Genomic DNA, 17,813 nt, shown 5'->3' with positions numbered 1-17,813 from the left:
GGGAGCTGGTGTGGGAAGCCCCTCCAGGTCCCGGTTCTGACTGACTGACTTTGAGGGACAGCCGTGCTGAGGGAGGGTCTCCCCACGTGAGTGCCCTGCTCGCCGCGGGCCTCCAGACCCACTGGACTGCTTTGCTTTTCCTCCAGTTAAAGTCGACACTCGGTTACACAGAAGTGACTTTAATTTTTGTTTCAAGAAGCAGGGACGAATGACTTACTTACAGATCTCCCATTAAAAATTGGTGGAAGGGAAATTTCATAATTAAACTGAAAGATAAAAAGTATAGAACCCCCATTTTGCAGTGTTTTACCCTTTCCCTTAGAAAGTCAGACATAACTTAAACCATTCCCAGAAATAAGACTCATCGCCCGGAGAATCTGGAGTCTACATAAACAAACATACACAAACTTGATCTAAAAAGTCGGCCGAGGGCGGTGTTGTCAGCAAGTTTTGTGGAGGGGCTGGGGGTTCCGGGGGCAGGACCCTGCCCGATGGGGCGGCCTGCCTGGGGGCTCCGGGCCTGGGGGCTCTGAAGACCCTCTCTCCTGGCTGCTGCAGCTGGTGGCTGGGGTCCCAGAGGGGCAGCTGTGCTACGTGGCTGGGCAGCCGCCGGCCCCCACTGCCCCCTGCACGCCCGCAGTGCGAGGCCAGGAGACCAGGGCCTGGTTCACCACCAGGTTCCGCATGCAGCCGCGGTAGGCAGGAGGCCGCGTCCAGGGATCTGGGGGTGGGGGAGGGAGGGAGACGGGTCGGAGCAGAGGCCGGCATCCCACCAGGCCTCGGTCTCCCCGCTGGGCTGGAAAGCAGGGTGACCCCGGTGCCTGGTCCCCAGGGGCAGCCTTCCTCCCTCCCCCTGCCCCCAGGCCGAGGCCACACTCACCAGGCAGGCCCCCGAGGTACAGCGGCACCGGGGCGTCAGCCGAGGCGGCCGGCGCGGGGCCCAGGGTGTGGTTGCTCTGCAGGTCCACCTCCAGCTGCAGCCTGTTCCCGCCTTTGGTCACTGCCGGGCACAGGTTCCTTGTGGCCGGGGCGGGGGGGGGCCCCTCACCAGCCACAGGGCCAGGGGCCCTTTGCCCCTTTGCTCCCGCTTTTGAGTCCCGGCCCGCCCCCCCACCCCAGGGGTCTGCAGCTGCCCCCAGCGGGGGTGGGGTCAGGAGGGCCCAGCTCACCTGCTAGGCGGTGCCACCGCCCATCACACAGTGCCTCGGGGAGCGTCACCAGTGTGGAGAACTCGCCTGAACCATCGTCTGCCCGCAGCAGGACCTGGGGCGGCAGCGGGTCAGGAGGGCCCTACCAACCCCAATCTCGCCCTGAGGCTGCGGCCCAACCTGCTTACCTGCCTCCCCAGCACCCGCAGCTGCAGGTAGGGGGGCGCCAGGCCCCGACCCAAGTGGAAGACAAGGCCGGTGGCTGTCTGGGGCCGCACCTCCAGCTCCAGGCCCAGGTCAGGCAGTGTGGCCCCCAGGGTGTCTGCAGGGAGGGGCCGTGAGAGAAGGAAGGCCTCGGCCCCAGGCCACCCCCCCCCACCCCGTTCTGGGCATCACTCCCACCCCAGCCCAGGCACGTAGGGGACTGGGGGACGCCGGCAGGGGACAGACCTAGAGTGATGGCTCCTCCGCTGCCTGCAAAGAACAGGCCCTTCTCCAGGGGATCTGAGAAGCAGGGTGTGGCCCCACCACCCGGGTGGGGAGCCCCCAGGAGCTGCCCGTCCAACCTCAGTCTCTTCACACAACCACTGAACCGGAGCGCCTGATGGCCACTGTGTGGGCACAGGGGGTGACTTGGGTCAGGTCCCTGGGGTGCTGAGGAGGGCGGAGAGTGTCCAGCGGGGCAGGGGTGGGAAGCTGGGGCGAGGTGGTTCTCACCGGGAGCTGCGGGCTGTGGCCACCAGCAGGGAGGCCCCCCACAAAGAGAGTGTGTGGCCGGGGGCCCTCCTCCCCCTGGTGCCGCTGGCCCGGCCCCTCCTGGCTCTGGGCCCAGACCCCGTCCGTCACCAGCTGGATCCGAGTCTTCTCCCAACGCACAGACACCTGGGAATGGGAAGGCACATCAGGATGGGAGCTCCCAGGGCCACCGCCCCGCCCCGCCCCGCCCCTGCGTCCCCTCTCCCCAGCCCCTCACTGTATGCCACCGGCCAGTCCGTGAACGCTGGCGGCTCTGGACTCGGAGCTGGGGCCCAGGGCCTTCGGTCTGAGCGACAAAGCGTCCGTGGCTCAGGAAGAGGGCTAGGGAAGGGCTGCTGGCCGTCAGAGGGGCAGCGAGGAGCAGGAGCCCTCGGGGGGCATGCGGGCGGATGAGCATGGAAAGCTGCGACCTGGAAGCCAGGCGGGGGCATCAGCCTCGGGCTGCCCCCCTCCCCCCAGCAGCCCCCTCTCCCCACTGCCGCCCCTGGCCTTACCAGTCACTGGTGGGGGGCGGGATGTGTGCAAACTCCAGGTAACTGGACAGGGGACCCCCAAACTGGTAGGCGTCTCGTATGGCCCTGAGGGGCGAGGCTGGTGAGCAGGAAGCGTCCTGGGCGGGCTGCCGGCTGCGGCGGGAGGCCTGGGGGGTCAGATGGGGATGAGGAAATGCAGGAATGCATGGAGGCCACCTTCTGCCTACCCCAGCCCCACGCCCCCACCTTCCGAGACACCGTGGCCCGCAGTCCTCGCGGGCTCTGCTCTGGGGCCTGGGTGTGAGGGGCCGGGACGCAGCCTGAGCTCACGTTGATGCCCTCCAGGTTCTGCTGCAGGTCAAGCACGCGCTGCGGCCCCAGGTGCCTGCGGAGGGCAGGGGGTACACGCGGGTCAGTGCTGGGCCGGGCCAGCGGGTCGTCGCCAGCCCTCCCGAGGCCCACTCAGCTCACCGCAGCACGAATACGTTGCTGATGCAGCCACTGAAGTTACGGAGGGCGTCGGACTTGGGCAAGCCCCCCAGGAAGAGCTGACTCGACCCCTCACGCTGGAGCTGGGACCACGGCTCCAGGTGGGACTTCATCTCCTGAAGCTGGTCGTCCACATAGAGCCAGACCCTGGCGGGGAGAGCAGTGTTTCCCCCACCCTGCCCCCCGCCCCCCGGCTCTACTGCGCCCCCTCCCTGGAGAGGCCAGGTAAGCCGGACTCACCCTGTGGCGTTGCTGTAGAAAGTGACATAATGGGGGGCCCCATCGGCAAAGCCCCGTCGCGTTTTCACCTCAGTCCTTGCAAGCCGGAGGGTCACGTGGCCCTGCTGCAGGGACACCTCGCATGGCCCGATCTGGGGACAGTGGCTGGGTCAGCGGGCCAGGCCGGGGGCCCAGACTCCCTCCCTCGGGCCACCAGCCCCGCCCTGCTGCCCCAGAGGGGGTGGGCGGACGCACTGGGGACTCTCGGTGGAAGAGCAGAGCGCTGTCCTGGCTGCTGCGGAAGCCGAAGCCGGAGTGGACGTTGCCCGTGACGGGCACGGCGTTGCTGGGGAGCGCCAGGCGCAGATAGCCGTGGCCATGGAAAGTCATGGCCCGTCCCACCTGCGGGCAAGGCGACCGTGAGGGCCCGCGGTGGCCGGAGAAGGCGCGCAGCTGGGGGAGGGAGGGGGCTCACCAGCAGGTCGGCGGTGCAGCCGGAGCTGATACCCGTCGTGTTCAGCCTCTTGAGATCCACGTACTTGCCCAGAGCTTTGATGCCCTTGATGCAGCCGCGCACCGAGCCTCCGGAGGGGAAGAGCCGCCGCAGGCTGCGGGGACGGTCCGCGGGACGAGCGTCAGGGGCGGCCTCCCCCGGGCCCTGCCCACCGCGCCCGCCCGCCGGGGCCGGGGCTCACCTCGGGGGCAGCTGGGGGGCTGGCACGCCCCCCAGATAGTAGGCACCGGCCAGCTCCAGCGCGTGGCCCTGCTCCACACTGAACACCGTGGTCCTCTCCACGCGCACCAGCACGCGCTTCCGGCTGCCCCCCAGCAGGAACACCTGGATCTGGGAAGCGCCAGCGCGGGCTGGTACCTTCAGGGCGAGCTGCGACCCCCCTGCCCCTTCCCACGCCGGGCCCCCACCCCGAGCCCAGCCCTACCGCCTTGCTGGTCGTGGTCAGAGGCGGCGGGCGCTGCAGCGGGTCGGCCTCCTTCAGGCCCGCGCCGAAGTCGTAGAGGAACACGAGGCTGCCCTCCCGCACGGCCAGGCACAGGAACTGGTCCTGGGGGGGAGGGGAGGGTCAGCGTGGGCCGGGCGGGCTGGCGGGCCGGGCCGTGAGGATGGAGGACGTGCCTGGTGCCGCATGAAGAAGATGATGCCGCTGTAGGACACAAGCCGCAGCTCCTGGTCGAAGCGCTTGGTGTTGCTGAGCTGGCTCTCCACGCTGATGCGGGCGAAGCCGGAGCCGTCCAGGTAGGAGCCGTCCGTGAGCCAGGGGTCCCCGGTCGACTTGGAGCTGCAGGTCAGAGCGGGCAGGGTCAGCCGAGGGTGGGCTGAGTCGGGGTGAGGGGGGCTCAGGCCGCACATACCGGGCACAAGGCTTATCCACGGCTGTGTCCAGCTGGAAGGTCTTCTCGAAGTTGTAGAGACTGACCACCTCCTCGTTCAGCGTGTCCAGCTCGATGCAGCCCCGGTAGCCGGGAAAGCGCAGGGGTTCGGGGGGCTGCGGGCACAGCGCACGGTCAGGGAGCCTCCCCGCCCAGGACAGACCCAAGGGGAGGAACTCGGGCTACAGCGCGACGGACTGAAGCCAGACCCTGAGCAGGACTTCCTCGGACAGGGGTGCAGGGCAGGGTGGCCGCGCACCCAGGCCGCACCGGGCTCACCGTGAAGTTGCCAGGGTAGCCTCCCACGTAGAAGACAAAGTCATCAGGCTGCACACTGAGCAGCCCTTCGGCCCCAGGGGCCTCCGTATCACCCTTGGTCTCTTGGACCATCTGATTCTCCACTGTGACAGACATATGGCCAAACTGGAGGGTCCTGAGGGCAGAGATAAGAGAGGGAGGTGTGGACACGCGGCCACGCCTGGCAGGGGGGGGAGCACCGTGGGGGCCGGGCCTCCCACCTGTCAATGCTGACGGCTGCGAACTGTTCACCGATGTCCTCGTCGATGCTGAGGGCCGTGGGGCCCGCCTCCCCGAGGCGGTACACCCAGTGCACCTTCTGGCCACGCAGAGCCACACCCATGTAGTCGCCGGTGGCCTGTAGTGGCAGGAGACTCAGGGGGACAGGGACCCGGTGTGGGCCGCCCGCTCCGACCTGGCGCCCGGCTCCACCCAGCCCACCGAGCCCGCCCGCTACCTGCCGGCTGCCCATGTACAGCACGAACTGGTCCCCGGCGACCTGGCCGGGTGCCGGCTCCGGGCTCTGCAGGTAGAACTTGAGGGCGGTGTAAGAGACGAGGCTGGCGAGGTCCCGAGGGGTGCGCAGCTGCACCCCTGAGCTCCCGTTGAACTTCATGGGCACCTTGACCTGTGGGGGGCGCACAGCCCATCAGCGTCTGCCTCCTGGTCTCCAGGACGCCCACCTGGCCCTGGCACTCGCACCCACCTTATTGGCAGCACCCCGGGCCTGGGCAATGAGCTCCCGCACGCGGCCGATGCTGGCCGACAGGGCCAGGCTGGCGTTGTGCGTCCCACGGTTCTGCAGGAGGCTCAGCTTGGCCAGCAGCTGCGGCAGCGTCTTCTCCAGGGTGGACACTGCAGGGGGGGAGCGGATGGGGGGAGGCAGCCCTGAGCCCCTGGCCTCCCCACCGCGGCCCCGCCCTCTGTCAGGGCACCGCACGCCAGGGCCCACCTGAGCGGCCTGCGTCGAGCACCACCCGGTCCAGGTCCTGGCTCTGCAGCCCCTTGTACTGGCCCTGCCACCGCTCCACGTTTTTCTGCATGTCTTGAAGCCGGGAGTGCACGCGGGCGGCCGTGTCCTGGGCTTCGGTGACCACAGCCTTGGCGCGGGCAATCTTCTTGCTTGTCTCGTCTGCGGCGAGCAGTGTGCATGCAGGCTCAGCGGGGGGCAAGCGAGGACCATCGGGGGGCCTCATCCCCATCTGGGGAGACCACTAAGACCCCCCTGCCAAGACCAGCAACAGGGATGTCACTCCCGTCCCCGATCTCGTGAGAGCCTCAGGGCGGTGGAAACGCACCTTCCGTCCTCTCCCAGGCGGCCCCTCCTGTGCCAGCCTCTCTCGCCACAGCTGGGTCACCCAGTGTCGGCTCAGTCCCGCCTCCCCATGGCCACCCCCCACCCCCGCCAACACCATCTCTCCCGAGCGCCCCCCCTTCCCAGAGTCCCCGTGGCCCCAACCCAGGCTTGTAGGGAAGGTCGACTCTCGAGTCGGCAGGGATCCCTCCTCTGCCCTGAGCCCTCCCGCCCCCCTGGCCCCTGAGCCCTCAGCTCCAGCCACTCTGGCCTCTGCTGCTGCCTCCACCTCCCCCCTCCCCCAGATGCCCCACGGTCCCTGCCGCGCACTCCCGCCTGCCCTGCGCCACCTCTCCCCGCGCGCTCCCTGCCCCTTCCAGTTTTCACTTGCTGCCCGGGGCTACGTTTGTTTGGCGTCTGTCTCCGACCAGAAGCGGATCCCCAGGGCTGGAGCTGCCCACACAGGGGCCCCCCTCAGCTGCCCCGGCCACCGCTCCGGACGGCGCAAGTGTGAACATGTCGCCCATCAGAGCCTACGGGACAGGCTGGCTGATGTCTATCCGGGCAGGTGTCTCTTCAGCTCTGGGGACAAGCAGTGAGGGCGGGGGCAGGAAGGAGACCCACCCTACCTGTGTCCATAGCCAGCATGGCCTGCACCTCCCGGACTCGGGCCGCCAGCTGTTCCTTCCTGGCCCGGGCATCGCGGAGCTGGGTCCCGGTGCCCTGGAGGGTGGCCCACGCTGCGGGGCAGGCAGCCTCAGTCCCGAGGAGCCCCCGCCCCCAGGGTACAGGTGCAGCCCATTTCAGTCCTCCCTCCTGACCAGGGAGGATTAAGGCTCACACACACACAGTCAGATGGAGACATCTGGACACGAGGGCCCTCGGCTCAGGGGGTGGCACTGGCACCCAAGTCTTGGGGCAGCCTCCTGGGCCCACAGCCAAGGCAATGATTCCCATTTTACAGGTGAAATAATGGAGGCTCGGAAAAGCCGAGCCATTGCTCACGGCCACCAGTGCCCTGAGGTGCCAGCGGCAGAGGGCGCACCCCACTCCCCGCTCCCCACCTGCTCCTCCGCGACGGCCTGGCACACACACGGCCCCCAGCCAGGACAGCAGGAAAACCGTCAGCCGGTCCCCACGTCCCCTTCCCCAGGCCCTTCCACGTCCTGGGGGCCTGTCACAAAGCCAGGGTGGGTGGCGGGCCTTTGCAGAGCTCCCAGGGACGGACTTGCTCAGCAGTGGGGAAAATTCCCCCAGAGGGCAGCCGCGACCCTGACTCACATGGTGACGACCCACATGGCCGGAGGGTGAGGGTCCCCACAGAGCCCGGACACCCAGCTGGACCCGGCACTCACCGAGGCCCAGCCTCCGCTGCTCCCCAAGGACGGCCTCCTCCAGGGCACTGCTGTCCGCCAGCAGCTCCCGGGCTCGGGGCGCCAGGCCCCGCTGCACGACCACCTGCAGACACAGGAACAGGACGCAGTTCACACCTGCCCGGTGGAGCTGCAAGGGAACAGGTGCTCCTGCCGGGGCTGTGGGGGGCGTCAGGGCCTCACCGCCCATGTACGGCTCGCCTGCTGCTGCGCCTGGCCGGCGGCACCCTCGGCGGCTCGCACGGCTTGCAGAATGCTGCTGTAGGCGTTGGCGGCCTCGACGGCCCGCTGGATGAAGCGGTCCTGGTTGACTCCCCGGATGATGCTGTGAGGGGAAGCGGGGAGGATCCAAGGGTGGGGGTGGGGGGGTCCGCCCACCTCACGGGCCTCCGCCTGCCTGGCTGCCGGGATGGCCTGCCTGGCGGCTCTAGACGCCCGGCCTTGCACCGCCCTGTGTGCCACTCCTGCTCCCTCTTGCCAACCTGGGCCCAGACTTCCGCCCGGCCCCTGCAGGGACAATGGCCTCTCCTTCTAAGAGCCCTCCCAGACCAGCTATGCCACCTCCAGGCCCTGGCTGCCGCCCACCCCGCCCTGGGCACCCTCTTTGGGCCCCGCACCTGGAAAGGTTGAGCGCCAGCTGGTCCAGCTGCCACGCGTGGGCCTCGGCGGCCTCCACCAGGTCCACCCTGCTGCTCGCGGGGGAGAAGGCCCGCATCTTCTCGAGCAGTGGCGTCCGGGCCCCGTCCAGGCTGGCAGCAAGGCGCTCGTACTCCTGGGGGCGGGTGGGCTTAGGTGGGACCCTCGTCCCCGTCCCCTACTCACCCCCACCTGATCTGGGAGTGCCTGCCCGCGCCCAGCGTGCAGCCCTTTGGGAGGGGGTGCTGCTCACCTCCTTGGCCTGGTCCATGCTGCGCAGAAGCTCAGAGAGCCGGACCAGGGTGTCTCTGGCGGCCTGTAGAGTGGCCCCCAGAGTGGCGTTGTCCCGCAACAGCTCCTGTTTCCGTTGCTGGAGACGATGGGGAGTGAGGAGGAGGTGACAGAACAAGGATGAGGCAGGAAAATAAAGGGGTGGGGTGACAGGCTAGCGGATGATGAGTATGAGGGTGAAAGGGGAGGGGGAGGGGCAGGGGGGAGGAGGGGGCGGGGCTGGGGGGGCCAGCGGGGCCGGTGGGGCAGGCTCCCTACTAGGGCTTCCTCCAGCCGCTCCTGGTTGCGGCTGTTGAGCTCCTCCGCCTCCCGCGTAGTGCCCACCGCCCTGTTCAGGGCTTCCCGCAGGTCCATGAGTCCGGCCTCGTGCTGGGCCAGCTGGTCTCGGGTGCGTGCTACCAGCGCCTGGTTCCTCTCCCAGCGCCTGGTCAGCTGCTCCTGCACACGGGCCAGCACTGGCCGAGACCCCGCGTAGGAATGGTCACTTGGGCAGTGGCTCCTGGTGCCTCCCAGTCCCCACCCACCCTCCCAAGCTGATGGGACGCCCCTCCAGGCTGACCTCAGCCCCAGAGCCCCCAGCCGGGTCCTCACCCCTCCCGTCTCCGCCCTACCGGGGCTGACACCACTCACGTCTCTGGGCCTCCCCCAGCTCGGCCTCGGCGGCTGCCCGCGGAACGCCCAGGTCACGGGCCCGCATCTCCCAGAGCAGCCGTTCCACCTCGGCCAGTGTCCGGCGCAGCAGCTCACCCGATAGGGCTGAGGCGTTGGCTGGCGACAGGCGGTCCGTCTGGGACTCGAGCTCTGTGTGGGTTTGGGGAGCGGGCTGTCAGGGCCCAGGGCTGGCCTGCTGCCCGGGCACACCTCTGCCCACTAGCTTCCGAGCCAGAAACGCCCAGCCAAGCATCTTCAGACAACCCCCATGTAACCGGGCGTGACCTGGATGGCCCCCAGAGCTCCTGGCTCGAGGCCGCGACTTGCAGGCCTGCCTGCCCGGCCCTCTCGCCCACACCCCCTCACCTCCCAGGGCGCCCCCCACCCCGGTATCCCCACCACTGCCATCTGCTCAACCTGTGTGTGGGGGGCACTGGCCTGTCTTGCGGGGCCCACCTGCCCTCTCGCTCTGGCCACATGGGCCGCCTCTCCCACCTCCCAACCCGGACCCGCTGTTTCCGCGGCTGAGGCCCATCTCCCTGTCTAAACATCCAAACGTGCCAGTTCTTCAAGGCCGAGCCCCCTGGAGGCAGGCCCCTTGCTCTGACTCTCCCCGCCCTGCCCAGGTGGGCCAGCCCCTACCGCTCAGGGCGCGCTCCACAGCCCGGACGGCTGCCAGCAGCGTCTGTGCCCGGCCCAGTGTGGTCTCAGTGCTGCCCAGAAGCTGGCCGGCCTGGGCTCGGGCCCCTGTGGCCTGTGGATGAAGTACCCCATCAGGCCTTGAGCCTGAGCTGAGGGTCAGGGGTGACGCTGGATGGTTTGGGGCCTGGGGAGAGCGGCCTCTTGGGGAGGAGTCTGCTGAGAGGACGAGGTCCCGGGGAAGGGCTTTCCCGGAGGAGGAGCGTTCCAGGGGGTGGGTTCTGGGGCAGGGCTCCCCGAGGGCCTGCCTGGCCATCCAGCTGCCGCACGTCCTGCCCGAGGCTTGAGGTCTGTCGTTCCAGCGCCTCCAGCTGCTGTGCAGTCTCATGACGGGGGCCAGGGGGTTTCCGGAGCTGGCTCTGCGGGGAGGGGAAGGTGAGAGCCTGCGACCTGGGAAGGGGAGGCTGGGGGGCCGGGCCGGGCAGTACCTGCAGGTCGGCGATGGAGGCGTTCAGCCTGTGCAGCCGGGCCCAGACCACGGAGCTGGCATTGATGCCACGCAGCTGCTCCCGGATGGCAGGGAGGAGAGCGCCAGCCCGCTCCAGGTCGTCCAGGAGCAGGACCACACAGTGGTCACACACTGTGGGCAGGGGGCAGGTGGGCGTGGGGTGAGGGGTGGGCCTGAGGCCACTGGGGAGTCATGGGGTCGGCGAGCTAGAAGCGGGTCACTAGGGGTCACGGAGATGGAACGGGGTACTGAGCTGGGCTGAGGGTGACGAGGTTAGTGGGTGTCAGAGGTCAGCGTGGGGGTCTCAGGGTCAACAGGAGGACAGCCGTGGGGTCTCTCAGAAAATTGAGAAGGAGAGCTGGGACCAGAGAACTGATCTGGAAGTGGAGGTGAACGTCGGGGTCACCAAGTCAGCACGGGACTGGGACCGGCACCACCCCAGGTGGCGTCGGGAGGGTCGGGGGAGCCGGGTGTGGTCAGGCGGCTGGGGGCAGTGGGGAGGGCAGGGACACACCTTCGCAGTGCACGCCGTGGCCCCCAGGCCCTCCTGGCATGGGCACCTGGTGCTGGTGGCTGCAGGTGTCACAGCGCTCCCCACCGAGCCCCGGGGGGCACGTGCAGTGGCCCGTGTGCACGTCACAGTGGCCGCCCTGGCACTGGCAGCCTGGGGTGGGAGGGGTGGGGTGAGTGGCCGGCTGAGGGCCCTGGGGTACTCGCTGCCCCGAGGTGTCCATCGGCCCGCACTCACGCCTGCAGCCCTGCTCAGGGAGCCCCCAGTGGCCGGGGGCACACTCGCGGCACTGGGGACCCCCAGTCCCTGGCCGGCAGTGGCACTGCCCACTCTGGGGGTGGCACTCGGAGCCCTCGGCAGCTGGTCCACAGGCGCATGGGCGGCAGCCCCCGCAGCCCTCAAAGCCGAAGTGTCCTTCCTGGGGGCACAAACTGCAGTCAGGGCTTTGCACAGCTCTCAAGACCCAGCTTCCTTCAGCCCTGAGAGCCTGCACCTCCAGCCACGACGTCCTGCCCTTACACCCATACCCCACCCCTCTGGCTCCGAGCCCCGCCCCTACACCAAGGTCCCGCCCCTACAGCCACAAACCCCACCCCTACACCAAGGCCCCCCCTACAACCACAAAGCCCCGCCCCCACACCGAGGCCCCACCCACAAAATCAAGGCCCCGCCCCATCCAGGCAGCTCTACCTGACAGCGGTCACAGCGCTGACCGGTCACACCCGCTTTGCACAGGCAATGCCCACTGTGGGGGTCACAGGCCTCCGTCCCACACAGGGAGCAGTCACACCCTGCAGAAGGGTGGCTATGACAGTAGCCCCGACCCCAACCCCGGCCTCTTCCCTCCCACCCTGGGAAGCCCTTGCTGGGCTCCTACTCCACATGCATCTCCATCCTGCCCCAAGTGAAGCCCCCAGACCCTCGCTCTTCGTCACCTCCCTGCTCCACCGAGGTCCAGACCATGCAGCCGCCTCACCGGCCCATCGTGTCCGCCTCCCCTGCAGCCTGGGCTCAGCCAGAGGACCTGCCAGAGCCCTCGCGGGGCGCCCTCCCCCAGGAGAGGCCAGAGTCCCCACATGACCCTCAGCCTGGCCATGGGGTCGCCCGACCGTGAGTCCCGGGGGCCTGGTCGGGTCCACCCTGGCCACGCTGGGCCCGGCCCGGGACACAGCCTGCTCTGGGGGGGACACCCAGAGGCCCCTCAGCCCCGCCCGCCCTGCCTACGGGTGCAGTTGCCGGGCAGCAGGGCGTTGCCATAGAAGCCGGGGGCGCAGCTCTCGCAGCGGGGCCCGGTGGTGTGGCGCAGGCAGCCGCGGCAGGCGCCCGTCAGGGGGTCGCAGTCGCTGAAGAGCATGTTGGGGTCGCCGTTGCCGCTGCAGTCGCAGGGCTGGCACGAGCTGCCCAGCACCAGGGGGTTCCCAAAGAAGCCGGGTGCGCACCTGGCGGGGCGGGATCAGTGGCTGGTGCTGGCAGGCAACGCAGCGTCCCCGGGGCCACGCACGCAGACCCCGCCCCAGTCAGGCACCCGCCCGCCCAGCTCACCGCTCGCAGGAGGCCCCAGCGTAGCCGGGTTTGCAGAGACACTGGGTGCGGCCACCTCGCAGGATGCAGCCCGTGGCGAAGCTGCAGAGACGGAGGCGGCCGTTACAGCCCAGCGCGCTCCAGGTGAGCACCAGGTAGGGGGGGTCCCCTCCTCAGGGGCCCACCCCGGATGCCCCGGCCGCCACAGAGGGCAGTGCTGACCCAACCAGGTGGGGGCGGTGGTGTTCCATTCCGGGTCTTGAAGGACTTTGGTCCACCAGTCAAGGGTCGGGGCCCTGGAGGGGCTGGCCCAGCTTACTTGTTCGAAGGCACAGCCAGGGGGCAAGGGCAGCTGATGCAGGGGGCCGCAGGGTCCTCAGATCCACCGCGCACGAAGCCGGCCTGGCAGCGCTCGCAGTGGTCACCCTCGGTGTTGTGCTGGCAGCCCTGGGGCAGAGGGGACAGATCAGCACCGACGGCAGAGGCCTCGCTTCCCGCCAGCTCCCCCACCCCGACCCTGCAGGACTCTGCCCACTGCCAGCGGGCGCCCTGCCCAGGGCACCTCCCCTCCCCCAGACCTCAGCGTACCCGTAACTACTGACCACAGGCCCCCGGCCTTCCCTACTCTGCGCCTCTCGTGGCTGCCTTCCCCTGCGGGGCCCCACTCACCACGCAGACACCCGAGCCAGGGAGGCAGCGGTCTGAGTGGCCGTGGCACTGACAGGGGAGGCAGCGACCCAAAAAGAGACCTTTGACGTCCCGGTAGTAGCCAGGGGCACATTCCTGGGGGCGGGTGGGCATCAGCGGTCAGGAAAGGAGGCGGGGCCAGCCTGGTATGGGGGCAGGCCGGGGACCGTGCTCCTGAGCCTGACCGCTGAAGGCACCAAGTCCAGCCCACAAAGCCACGCAGACGCCTCGGCTCAGGGGACCACCTGCTGTTCTCCTCCAAACACCTCTTCCAAGCGGGCGGAGGGAGGGGAGGGGGGTTCGGTGGATGCTGTCTGGGTAAACCGTGGACGTGGGACGCGCTGGGCACTGAACAGATGAAGAGCAGCTGTGTGCACGGGGGGCCGGGCAGCGGGGGCAGGTGACAGCGGATTAGCACGCGGCCGGCTCAGCCCGTGGCGGGAAGGTCAGCTGCCGGGAGCGTGACACCCAGCTGGCAGGAGGACGGGTGGGGTGAGACGGAGACGGAGACGGAGACGGAGGCCAGGCGTGGATGCTCGGGGGAGGGTGGACGTGCGCGCGCGGGGCAGGGTGACCGGCCGGCGGCGGCCCGGCAGCCCGGTGTCTGCCCCCGCCACCTCACCTGGCACGAGTCCCCGCGGTAGTTGGCAGGGCACATGCACAGCTCCACGTTGCTGGCCGGAGGCCCCCCGCCCACCTCGCCGGCCACCTCCAGCGCCACCCTGCGCAGGGAGACGGCCGAGGAGGTCTGTGAGAAGAGGGCGCGGATGTGCAGCTGCTCCAGGCCGGCCAGCACCATCATGAGCTCCTCGCGGGACACGGCGCTGTGGGTCTCCACGTGCCGGAAATTGCCCTGCGCGGCCACGACAGGGCCTCAGTGCGGCCGCCGCCATGGGGCGCAGCAGGAGCCCAGGACAGACCCTCCCGTGGGGGACGGGGACACGCAGGGCACGTGGGGGGGGACACGCGCTACAGGTGAGTGATTTCTGATCTGAGAGGCAAAGACTTTAACGCACGAAAACACTAACTGCAAATGAAAAATGAACGACTTGAGTACATCAAATACAAGAACGTCTGTTCATCAGAAGAGATCTTACAGAAAGACACACAGGCTACAAGAGTACAGACTAAGAGAAGACGATCGCAGCTCTAAAGCCAGGACACAGGGTGAACATCAAGAATAACACGAAACCCCTTGGAAAGGAAATGGACGAAAGACACAAGCTGGTGGCTTGCAGAGGGAACCCCAGGGCCAGGCGTCGGAGGAGCTGCCCACCCGTCAGGGATCAGGGGTTTGCAAGCCCGCACTCGGCCCAGGAGCACTACCCCCACGGGGGACCAGGAAAGAGGCGTGCTGATGAGGGGCCCGCCCCGTCCTGCTCCGGGACCCTGCTTTCTGACACGGAGAGCAGCCCCTGTAGCTTTGGGGGCCAGAGACGACCGCTCACCTCCACCAGCTGCAGCTCCCCGCGGTGAACGTGGCCGGGTGCCGGGTACACTGGCTCCAGGAACGTGATGCTCATCTGGTTGCCCTGGGGAGGCGTGTGGGCAGATGAGGGCCGGGAATCGGGCTGCCCACGGTCCCGGCTCGGCTGTGCCCGCTGCCCGCCCTTGCCAAGACCACCCGGTGGGCCACCTGCAGCACCACGTCTGGCCTGCTCTCCGTGGGGATGAACACGTCTCCCCGCTGGGTCTCTGAGTGCAGTTCGTAGTGGAGGGTCCCGCCGTAGGACGACACCTGGAGGCCGGACAGAGGGATGCGACCTGGCCAGACCCCGTCCACGGGCCCAGAGTCGACGGCAGTGGTTCTAGGCACCCTATCCCTCCCTGGACACCAGCATCCTCACTGCCGGCCCCCCCAGGCCTCCAGGTGCCCTCCCAGGGGCCGATCGGCTTGCTCACCCGGTCCCCCAGGTAGGAGGGCGGGGCCTGCCAGTACAGATCGGGGAAGGCCTCAGGCACGCGCCGCAGGTCCGCGCGAAGCAGTGTTGCCTCCACCTGCCGCTCGTGGGGCACCACCTGCCGGTCACCACTCAGCAGCGTCCAGCCCTCCATGTCCACGAACTGCAGGGCACGTGGGTGGGTAACACAGGCGCGTGCCCTCGCGTATCACAGGGCCCCGTCCTACGTCTCAGACCCCCTCCCTGAGTCCCCTCCCGTCCTGCCCGCACACCTCCCGGCGGGCGTAGGCCGAGCTCCGGCAGCGATCCGTGGCCCCGAAGCAGAAGCAGCGGGTGCAGCCTTTGGGGTTGGCGGCGTCCAGGGAGAACGTCCCGAGGCGGCACTGGTCACACCGTGGGCCCTGCACGTTCTCCTGGGGGCAGGAGGGCACGACAGGGCAGGGCGGTCAGCCGTGTGCCCGTGTTGGCTGTCACCCCACAACTGGGCTGACTGGCCCAAAGGTGCCAGGAAGCTCCAACCTCCCAGAGAGAATGAAGGTCCGCTGAGAAGGCAAGACGAGGGACGGGGTGGGGTCGTCAGGTCTGGCCCCGGACCGCCCTCACCTTGCAAGAGCACTGGCCTGTGAGGGGGTTGCATGTTCCAGGTGCAGAGCCTGCTTTGTGGCAGTCGCAGGGGCGGCAGCTGGGGAAGCCGTGGAACCCGGGAGCACACGTGTCACAGCGGCGTCCGGCCACGTTGGGTCTGCACCTGCCGTGAGGGTTCAGGAGCTGGCTGGGCCTCTCCTCCACCTGGCCCCTCACACTGACACAAGAGACCAGAGGTGCCCCCCACCAAGGCGGTGCCCCCCTGAGCGCCGGGGACACTGCCAGGGGGTGGGTGGGTTCAGGGCTCACTGGCAGGTGACCCGGGACTGCCCCGAGGCCACGGGGACCCGCGCCCTGGTGCTCACCTGCACTGGCCGCTGTCCACATCGCAGGTGGGGTCCATGAGCTCCTGGACGCCAGGCCCCGAGCAGTTACACTCCTCACAGCCGACCAGCGGGTGGCAGCCAAAGGTCTGGGGCTGGCAGACGATGCAGTCGGGCGGGACGGTGCGCGGCGGGCAGATGCACTGGCCCGTGAGCTCGTCACAGAGGCGGCCGCTGCAGTCACAGGCTGTGGGGCGCGTGCACAGGCCCCGGTCAGGGGACCCGACAGCAGACCTGGGGACACTGCATGGGTGGGGGGTGGGGGGCGAGGCCACCCTACCCCCAGCCTGGTTCCACCCAGCTCCGGGCCCCAAGCCCCAGGCAGCTCCTCTGATGTGGCGTCAGCTGGTCAGAACTGCTGTCTAGTCCCCGGAACCTCCTGGACAACCCTGCAAGGCCCGGGCTGTCGCAGACAGGACGCAGCAGGGCTGGCCCACCAGGCCCCAGGACGTGCTCCTGACCACTGTTTCCTGGAGGCACCCCCAGCGCGCCCGTGGACTGGGGTACTCACGCCTGCAGCTGGGGAAGCCCCAGTAGCCAGTGGCACAGCGGGAGCAGTCACGGCCTATGACGTGGGCGCGGCAGGGACACTGGCCCCCAAAGGGCTCACATGTGGGGCCCGCAGCGCCCACCTCGTGGCAGCTGCACGGCTGAGCCCCGTTGTTATAGAAGAGGGAGAGGGAGGCGGCGGCGTTGCGGCAGAAGGACGACGAGCTGGAGGGGCTGGGGTGAGGGCGGGTGGTGAGGCCAGCTCCCAGCCCGGCCCCTACCCTGCTGCCCCTGGCCCTGAGCCCGGCCCACCTGACGTGGTAACCGTGGGTGGCACACTGGCTGATAAAGTCGTAGGATTTGTCCAGGGGCTCCTCCTGGAAGTAGCTGGGACTGTAGGCGTCTTCGGGGACCACCAGCACGTACTCCTAGAGCATCAAGGCCTGGTCACCTTCCCGCGGGCCCAGCGAAGAGTCCAGGTCGGGGGTGGGTGCCGGAGCCCCCAGGCAGGGGCCAATGCCAGGGCTTCTCTGCCACAGGCCAGGGTTTGGCCGGGCAGCTAAGACAGCGGTGGTGACATCACACCCTGGTCCGGGGCCCCAGCCAGGCTGCCAGGTGCTGGGTCCCTCCCGGGGCCACTCAGAGGGGAGGCCAGCCTCTGTGGCCACACGGAAGCTTGGGGAGTGCGAGGAGGGGCCCAGGCTCCTGGCACCCCGTCCATCCCTTTTTGCCGGAAGCCTCCCTCTCCAGGAAGGCCACTCTGACCAGCAGGGCCCCAGGGAGCTGCTGGGCAACATCTTGGCTCTTGGACCCCTCAGGAGCCTCTCGTGACGGGCCTGGAGGTCCCCAGAGGCTGCCGCCCCTGGCACCTAGCTCGGGGTTGGGCCGCGGCAAGCAGGGTACACACTGGCAGAGCGACCAATAGCGGTACGACGGGTGGAGGACGGCTACCAGCCCGAGGACTCACCAGCCAGAGCCAGCGGCCCTCGGGCACACGCACGGTCACAGCGAGCTCACTGTCGGTCACGTCCAGGACGGCCCGGCCCTCACACACCACCAGGGCACGGCAGCCGTAGGCGTGCGGGCAGAAGCTGGCGTTGGCGTGGCCTGGAGGTGAGGAAAGGCAGGTCAGTGCCCCCAGCACACGCACAGCACCCCGCCCCACGGCCTCACGGCCTCACCCCGGGCTTGGGACACTCCTGGAGTCACCAGGGAGGAGAGGGTCCCAATGGCAGCACCCACCACCGAGGACCGTGCATCCCTGAACACGACACGCGCGTGTGACCCGCCCAGAGACCCACGTGGCTGGGCCCACTCGTGCTACGTGAATCGGCCGTGGTCACACACGAGGCCCCACGAGGCGCAGGTCCCCGGGCTCGTCAGAGCAGAATGAAATAGACGTGCGCGGACCCGGGTCCCACAGCGAGCCCTCGATCACCCGAGCGCAGGACGGGGTGAACTTTGAGTCACAGCACAGATGTGAGGGGCAGGGCCCGCCACCCACAGTGGGCCCTGGGGCACCTCATGCGAGAGCTGGGGGCAGGATGGGGCACGTGGCCCCGTCACAGCCAGGCAG

General features: G+C 68.8%; 1 protein-coding gene across 3 annotated transcripts in view; it reads right to left on the bottom strand.

Moving 5' to 3' along the window:
• Positions 1 to 163: 163 nt before the first annotated feature.
• LAMA5 (laminin subunit alpha 5) overlaps positions 164 to 17,813 on the bottom strand; it is a 52,894-nt gene continuing 35,244 nt past the window's right edge. Inside the window, exons 32-80 of one of the 3 annotated variants that reach the window (XM_036825571.1) lie at positions 17,205 to 17,344; positions 16,550 to 16,665; positions 16,260 to 16,471; positions 15,731 to 15,935; positions 15,384 to 15,528; positions 15,053 to 15,193; positions 14,782 to 14,943; positions 14,516 to 14,617; positions 14,328 to 14,411; positions 13,502 to 13,732; positions 12,862 to 12,975; positions 12,512 to 12,639; positions 12,214 to 12,294; positions 11,896 to 12,110; positions 11,362 to 11,462; positions 10,909 to 11,089; positions 10,675 to 10,824; positions 10,141 to 10,292; positions 9,961 to 10,071; positions 9,656 to 9,767; positions 8,993 to 9,163; positions 8,621 to 8,817; positions 8,325 to 8,441; positions 8,053 to 8,207; positions 7,619 to 7,760; positions 7,418 to 7,520; positions 6,692 to 6,802; positions 5,721 to 5,900; positions 5,475 to 5,623; positions 5,226 to 5,396; positions 4,990 to 5,126; positions 4,751 to 4,904; positions 4,454 to 4,587; positions 4,218 to 4,380; positions 4,024 to 4,146; positions 3,781 to 3,929; positions 3,561 to 3,693; positions 3,341 to 3,487; positions 3,107 to 3,237; positions 2,849 to 3,013; positions 2,624 to 2,762; positions 2,399 to 2,544; positions 2,122 to 2,314; positions 1,862 to 2,030; positions 1,599 to 1,748; positions 1,337 to 1,470; positions 1,170 to 1,263; positions 881 to 1,000; positions 164 to 721 (exon numbers count right to left, since the gene is read on the bottom strand). In XM_036825571.1, the coding sequence (XP_036681466.1) occupies positions 591 to 721; positions 881 to 1,000; positions 1,170 to 1,263; positions 1,337 to 1,470; positions 1,599 to 1,748; positions 1,862 to 2,030; positions 2,122 to 2,314; positions 2,399 to 2,544; positions 2,624 to 2,762; positions 2,849 to 3,013; positions 3,107 to 3,237; positions 3,341 to 3,487; positions 3,561 to 3,693; positions 3,781 to 3,929; positions 4,024 to 4,146; positions 4,218 to 4,380; positions 4,454 to 4,587; positions 4,751 to 4,904; positions 4,990 to 5,126; positions 5,226 to 5,396; positions 5,475 to 5,623; positions 5,721 to 5,900; positions 6,692 to 6,802; positions 7,418 to 7,520; positions 7,619 to 7,760; positions 8,053 to 8,207; positions 8,325 to 8,441; positions 8,621 to 8,817; positions 8,993 to 9,163; positions 9,656 to 9,767; positions 9,961 to 10,071; positions 10,141 to 10,292; positions 10,675 to 10,824; positions 10,909 to 11,089; positions 11,362 to 11,462; positions 11,896 to 12,110; positions 12,214 to 12,294; positions 12,512 to 12,639; positions 12,862 to 12,975; positions 13,502 to 13,732; positions 14,328 to 14,411; positions 14,516 to 14,617; positions 14,782 to 14,943; positions 15,053 to 15,193; positions 15,384 to 15,528; positions 15,731 to 15,935; positions 16,260 to 16,471; positions 16,550 to 16,665; positions 17,205 to 17,344 (7,091 nt within the window). In that variant the 3' untranslated portion in view covers positions 164 to 590. Of the gene's footprint in view, positions 722 to 880; positions 1,001 to 1,169; positions 1,264 to 1,336; positions 1,471 to 1,598; positions 1,761 to 1,861; positions 2,031 to 2,121; positions 2,315 to 2,398; positions 2,545 to 2,623; positions 2,763 to 2,848; positions 3,014 to 3,106; positions 3,238 to 3,340; positions 3,488 to 3,560; positions 3,694 to 3,780; positions 3,930 to 4,023; positions 4,147 to 4,217; positions 4,381 to 4,453; positions 4,588 to 4,750; positions 4,905 to 4,989; positions 5,127 to 5,225; positions 5,397 to 5,474; positions 5,624 to 5,720; positions 5,901 to 6,691; positions 6,803 to 7,417; positions 7,521 to 7,618; positions 7,761 to 8,052; positions 8,208 to 8,324; positions 8,442 to 8,620; positions 8,818 to 8,992; positions 9,164 to 9,655; positions 9,768 to 9,960; positions 10,072 to 10,140; positions 10,293 to 10,674; positions 10,825 to 10,908; positions 11,090 to 11,361; positions 11,463 to 11,895; positions 12,111 to 12,213; positions 12,295 to 12,511; positions 12,640 to 12,861; positions 12,976 to 13,501; positions 13,733 to 14,327; positions 14,412 to 14,515; positions 14,618 to 14,781; positions 14,944 to 15,052; positions 15,194 to 15,383; positions 15,529 to 15,730; positions 15,936 to 16,259; positions 16,472 to 16,549; positions 16,666 to 17,204; positions 17,345 to 17,813 lie in introns of those variants that run through there. The other 2 variants (XR_005016435.1, XM_036825570.1) reach the window with 2 other exon arrangements.

This window comes from Balaenoptera musculus, chromosome 15, assembly GCF_009873245.2.
Source record: "Balaenoptera musculus isolate JJ_BM4_2016_0621 chromosome 15, mBalMus1.pri.v3, whole genome shotgun sequence".
Classification (NCBI taxonomy): domain Eukaryota; kingdom Metazoa; phylum Chordata; class Mammalia; order Artiodactyla; family Balaenopteridae; genus Balaenoptera; species Balaenoptera musculus.
The sequence above is the reverse complement of the archived record's forward strand: the minus strand, read 5'-3'. Positions and strand labels throughout refer to the sequence as shown.